Source organism: Coturnix japonica, unplaced genomic scaffold (assembly GCF_001577835.2).
Source record: "Coturnix japonica isolate 7356 unplaced genomic scaffold, Coturnix japonica 2.1 chrUnrandom672, whole genome shotgun sequence".
In the NCBI taxonomy this organism is placed as follows: Eukaryota; Metazoa; Chordata; class Aves; order Galliformes; family Phasianidae; genus Coturnix; species Coturnix japonica.
Window position 1 is genome coordinate 18772 of NW_015440036.1, and position 5562 is coordinate 24333.

The 5562-nt window shown below is 56.3% G+C and overlaps 1 protein-coding gene across 1 annotated transcript in view; it reads left to right on the top strand.

Annotated features, from left to right (window-relative positions):
- The window catches only part of LOC107307556 (dynamin-2-like), a gene marked incomplete at its 3' end in the record, with an annotated part of 28186 nt that overhangs the window by 13640 nt on the left and 8984 nt on the right, over positions 1-5562 (top strand). The window contains exons 4-7 of the mRNA XM_015851072.2: positions 724-927; positions 3700-3798; positions 4681-4841; positions 5261-5403. Of these exons, the coding sequence (XP_015706558.1) occupies positions 724-927; positions 3700-3798; positions 4681-4841; positions 5261-5403 (607 nt within the window). The remainder of the gene's footprint in view (positions 1-723; positions 928-3699; positions 3799-4680; positions 4842-5260; positions 5404-5562) is intronic.

The window sequence follows — 5562 nt, forward strand, 5'->3', positions numbered from 1 at the left end:
TTTGGGGGGTCCTGAAGGGAAATGGGGCAGCTTTGGGGGGTCCTGATGTGAAATGGGTCTGGTTTGTGGGGTCCTGATGTGAAATGGGGCTGGTTTGGGGGGTCCTGAAGGGAAATGGGGCAGCTTTGGGGGGTCCTGATGTGAAATGGGTCTGGTTTGGGGGGTCCTGATGTGAAATGGGTCTGCTTTAGGGGTTTCTGATGGGAAATGGGTCTGGTTTGGGGGGTTCTGAAGGGACACGGGGCTGCTTTGGGGGGTCCTGATGTGAAATGGGGCTGGTTTGGGGGGTCCTGATATGGAATGGGTCTGGTTTGTGGGATCCTTAAGGGAAATGGGGCAGCTTTGGGGGGTCCTGACGTGAAATGGGTCTGGTTTGTGGGGTCCTGATGGGAAATGGGGCCAGTTTGGGGGATCCTGATGTGGAATGGGTCTGGTTTGTGGGGACCTGATGTGAAATGGGTCTGGTTTGGGGGGTCCTGATGTGAAATGGGGCTGGTTTGGGGGGTTCTGAAGGGACACGGGGCTGGTCTGGAGGGTGCTAAAGGGACACGGGGCTGGTTTGGGGGGTCCTGAAGGGAAATGGGTCTGGTTTGGGGGTCCTGAAGGGAAATGGGGGCACTAGGGGTTTCTGATGGGACATGGGTCTGCTCTGTGGGGTCCTGAAGGGACACGGGGCAGCTTTGGGGCTGACCCCCATTCCTTCCATCTCCTCCCACCCCCCAGTGCTGAACCTGACTCTGATCGACCTGCCGGGGATCACCAAGGTGCCGGTGGGCGACCAACCCCAGGACATCGAGTACCAGATCCGCGACATGATCCTGCAGTTCATCGGCCGCGAGAGCAGCCTCATCCTGGCCGTCACCCCCGCCAACATGGACCTGGCCAACTCGGACGCGCTCAAAATGGCCAAGGAGGTGGATCCGCAGGGTGAGCCCGTTTTGAGCCCATTTCACACACTTTGGGCCCAGTTCTGGAGAGTTTTGTCTTCAGGTTTAGGCCCAGTTTGGTTTGGTTTAAGTCCAATCTGGGGCCAATCTAGGGCTTGGTTTTGTTTCAGTTTGGGCCCAGTTTGGCTGAGTTTGGGCCCAGTTTGGCTGAGTTTGGCCCCACTTTGGGTCCGGTTTGGCCGAGTTTGGGCCCAGTTTTGCCCAGTTTGATGGAGTTTGGGCCAAGTTTGATGGAGTTTAGGCCCAGTTTGATGGAGTTTAGGCCCAGTTTGATGGAGTTTGGGCCCGGTTTGATGGAGTTTGGGCCCAGTTTGGCTGAGTTTGGGTCCAGTTTGGGCCCAGTTTGTCTGAGTTTGGGCCCAGTCTGACTGAGTTTGGGCCCAGTTTGGGCCCAGTTTGGCTGAGTTTGGGCCCAGTTTTGCCCATTTTGGCTGAGTTTGGGCCCAGTCTGGCTGAGTTTGGGCCCAGTTTGGTTGAGTTTGGGCCGAGTTTGGGCCCAGTTTGGCCGAGTTTGGGCCCAGTTTGGCTGAGTTTGGGCCCAGTTTGGCTGAGTTTGGGTCCATTTTGGCTGAGTTTGGGCCCATTTTGGCTGAGTTTGGGTCCAGTTTGGCCGAGTTTGGGCCCAGTTTGGCTGAGTTTGGGCCCAGTTTGGCTGAGTTTGGGCCCAGTTTGATGGAGTTTAGGCCCAGTTTGGTTGAGTTTGGGCCCAGGTTTGCCCAGTCTGGTTGAGTTTGGACCTAGGCTGGCTGAGTTTTGGGTCCAGTTTGGCTGAGTTTGGGCCCAGTCTGGCCGAGTTTGGGCCTGGTCTGACTGAGTTTAGGCCCAGTCTGGCTGAGTTTGGGCCCAGTTTGGGCCCGGTTTGGTTGAGTTTGGGCCCAGTCTGGCTGAGTTTGGGCCCAGTTTTGCCCAGTTTGGCCGAGTTTGGGCCCAGTTTAATGGAGTTTAGGCCCAGTCTGGTTGAGTTTGGGCCCAGTCTGGCTGAGTTTGGGCCCAGTCTGGTTGAGTTTGGGCCCAGTCTGGCTGAGTTTGGGCCCAGTCTGGTTGAGTTTGGGCCCAGTCTGGTTGAGTTTGGGCCCAGTTTGGCCGAGTTTGGGCCCAGTTTGGCCGAGTTTGGGCCCAGTTTGGCCGAGTTTGGGCCCAGTTTGGTTGAGTTTGGGCCCAGTTTGGTTGAGTTTGGGCCCAGTTTGGTTGAGTTTGGGCCCAGTTTGGTTGAGTTTGGGCCCAGTTTGATGGAGTTTGGGCCCAGTTTGGTTGAGTTTGGGCCCATTTTGGCTGAGTTTGGACCCAGTTTGGCTGAGTTTGGGCCCAGTCTGACTGAGTTTGGCCCCAGTTCTGGAGAGTTTTGTCTTCAAGCTTAGGCCCAGTTTGGTTCGGTTTAAGTCCAATCTGGGGCCAATCTAGGGCCTGGTTTGGTTTCAGTTTGGGCCCAGTTTGGGCCCAGTTTGGCTGAGTTTGGGCCCAGTTTGGCTAAGTTTGGGCCCAGTTTGATGGAGTTTAGGCCCAGTTTGGATGAGTTTGGACCCAGTTTTGCCCATTTTGGCTGAGTTTGGGCCCAGGGTGGCCGAGTTTGGGCCCAGTTTGATGAAGTTTAGGCCCAGTTTGATCGAGTTTGGGCCCAGTCTGGCTGAGTTTGGGCCCAGTTTGACTGAGTTTGGCCCCAGTTCTGGATAGTTTTGTCTTCAGGCTTAGGCCCAGTTTGGTTCAGTTTAAGTCCAATCTGGGACCAATCTAGGGCCTGGTTTTGTTTCAGTTTAGGCCCAGTTTGGGCCCAGTTTGGCTCAGTTTGGGCCCAGTTTGGGTCCAGTTTGGCCGAGTTTGGGCCCAGTTTGATGGAGTTTAGGCCCAGTTTGGTTGAGTTTGGGCCCAGTTTTGCCCAGTCTGGCCGAGTTTGGGCCCAGTTTGATGGAGTTTGGGCCCAGTTTGATGGAGTTTGGGCCCAGTTTGATGGAGTTTGGGCCCAGTTTGATGGAGTTTGGGCCCAGTTTGNGGCCCAGTTTGATGGAGTTTGGGCCCAGTTTGATGGAGTTTGGGCCCAGTTTGATGGAGTTTGGGCCCAGTTTGATGGAGTTTGGGCCCAGTTTGGTTGAGTTTGGGCCCAGTTTTGCCCAGTCTGGTTGAGTTTGGGCCCGGTTTGGTTGAGTTTGGACCTAGGCTGGCTGAGTTTTGGGCCCATTTTGGCTGAGTTTGGGCCCAGTTTGGCCGAGTTTTGGGCCCAGTTTGGCTGAGTTTGGGCCCAGTCTGGTTGAGTTTGGGCCCAGTCTGACTGAGTTTGGGCCCAGTTTGGACCCGGTTTGGCTGAGTTTGGGCCCAGTTTGGCTGAGTTTGGGCCCAGTTTGGCTGAGTTTGGGCCCAGTTTTGCCCAGTTTGGCCGAGTTTGGGCCCAGTTTGATGGAGTTTAGGCCCAGTTTGGATGAGTTTGGGCCCAGTTTTGCCCAGTCTGGCCAAGTTTGGGCCCAGTTTGGCCAAGTTTGGGCCCAGTCTGGCTGAGTTTGGGCCTGGTTTGGTTGAGTTTGGGCCCAGTTTTGCCCATTTTGGCTGAGTTTGGGCCCAGTTTGGCCAAGTTTGGGCCCAGTTTGGCCAAGTTTGGGCCCATTTTGGCTGAGCTTACCCTGCTTTTAGCTGAATTTGTGTCTATTTTCAGCCAATATTGTCCTCTCTTGTCTCAATTTAGCCTGGTTTGGGCTCTGTTTGTGGGCTGCTTTGGGGCTCTTAATTACTTATTAATAATTAATTTGCTAACGAACCGCTGCAGGCCTGCGGACCATCGGTGTGATCACCAAACTGGACCTGATGGATGAAGGCACCGATGCCCGGGACGTGCTGGAGAACAAACTGCTGCCATTGCGCAGAGGTGAGGGGGGGGCTCCTGTGATCTGCCAGGACCTTTTCAACCCACTCCATGCTTCCATGGCCTTTAAGGACCCCCCCAACCCACCCATTCCATGGTGCTGTGATCTTAAAGGACCTTCCCAACCCACCCTATGATTCCATGGCCTTTAAGGACCCCCACGGACCCCTCCAACCCACCCATTCCATGGTGCTTTGATCTTAAAGGACCTTCCCAGTCCACCCTATGGTTCCATGGCCTTTAGGGACCCCTCCAACCTCTCCATTCCATGGTGCTGTGATCTTAAAGGACCTTCCCAACCCACCCCATAGTTCCATGGCCTTTATGGACCCCCCCCCACCCCCCCATTCCATGGTTCTGTGATCTTAAAGGACCTTCCCAACCCACCCCATGGATCCATGGCCTTTATGGACCCCCCCCCAACCCAACCATTCCATAGTTCTGTGATCTTAAAGGACCTTCCCAACCCACCCTATGGTTCCATGGCCTTTATGGACCCCCCCCAACCCACCCATTCCATGGTGCTGTGACCTTGAAGGACCTTCCCAACCCACCCCATGGATCCATGGCCTTTAAGGACCCCTCCAACCCCCGCATTCCATGGTGCTGTGACCTTGAAGGACCTTCCCAACCCACCCCATGCATCCATGGCCATTATGGACCCCTCCAACCCACCCATTCTATAGTTCTCTGATCTTAAAGGACCCTCCCAACCCACCCCATGGATCCATGGCCTTTAAGGACCCCTCCAACCCCCCCATTCCATGGTGCTGTGACCTTGAAGGACCTTCCCAACCCACCCCATGGATCCATGGCCTTTATGGACCCCTCACACCCCCCCATTCCCTGGTTCTATGATCTTAAAGGACCCCCCCCCCATTTCAGGGTACATTGGTGTAGTCAATAGAAGTCAGAAGGACATTGATGGCAAGAAGGACATTCAGGCAGCTCTGGCTGCAGAGAGAAAGTTCTTTCTCTCCCACCCAGCCTACAGACACATGGCTGATCGTATGGGAACCCCCTACCTGCAGAAGGTCCTCAACCAGGTGGGAAGGCCGTGCTGCTCAATGGCTGCTGCATGTGGGGCTGGGGGGCTCTGTGCCGTGGGGCTGGGGGCTCTGTGCCATGGGGCTGGGGGCTCTGTGCCATGGGGCTGGGGGGCTCTGTACCATGGGGCTGGGGGGCTCTGTGCCATGGGGCTGGGGGGCTCTGTACCATGGGGCTGGGGGGCTCTGTGCCATGGGGGGCTCTGTGCCATGGGGGGCTCTGTGCCATGGGGCTGGGGGGGCTCTGTGCCATGGGGCTGGGGGGCTCTGGGGTTGGGGGTCTCTGCTCTGTTGAGGTGGTTTGTTGCCCGTTTGGGTTCATTTTTCTCCCCATTTGGGCTCATTTTCTCCCCATTTGGGCTCATTTTCTCCCCATTTGGGCTCATTTTCTCCCCATTTCTTTCCATCTTTCCCCAAAGCAACTGACCAACCACATCCGGGACACCCTGCCAGCGCTGCGCAGCAAGCTGCAGAGCCAGCTGCTCTCCATGGAGAAGGAGGTGGAGGAGTATAAGAACTTCAGACCAGAGGATCCCACCAGAAAAACAAAAGCTTTGCTGCAGTGAGGGAGCCTGGGGGGCTGGGATGGGGGGCTCTGTGCCATGGGGCTGGGATGGGGGGCTCTGCTCCGTGGGGATGGGATGGGGGGCTCTGCTCCATGGGGCTGGGATGGGGGCTCTGATCCATGGGGCTGGGATGGGGGAAAAAGGCCATAGAGAGT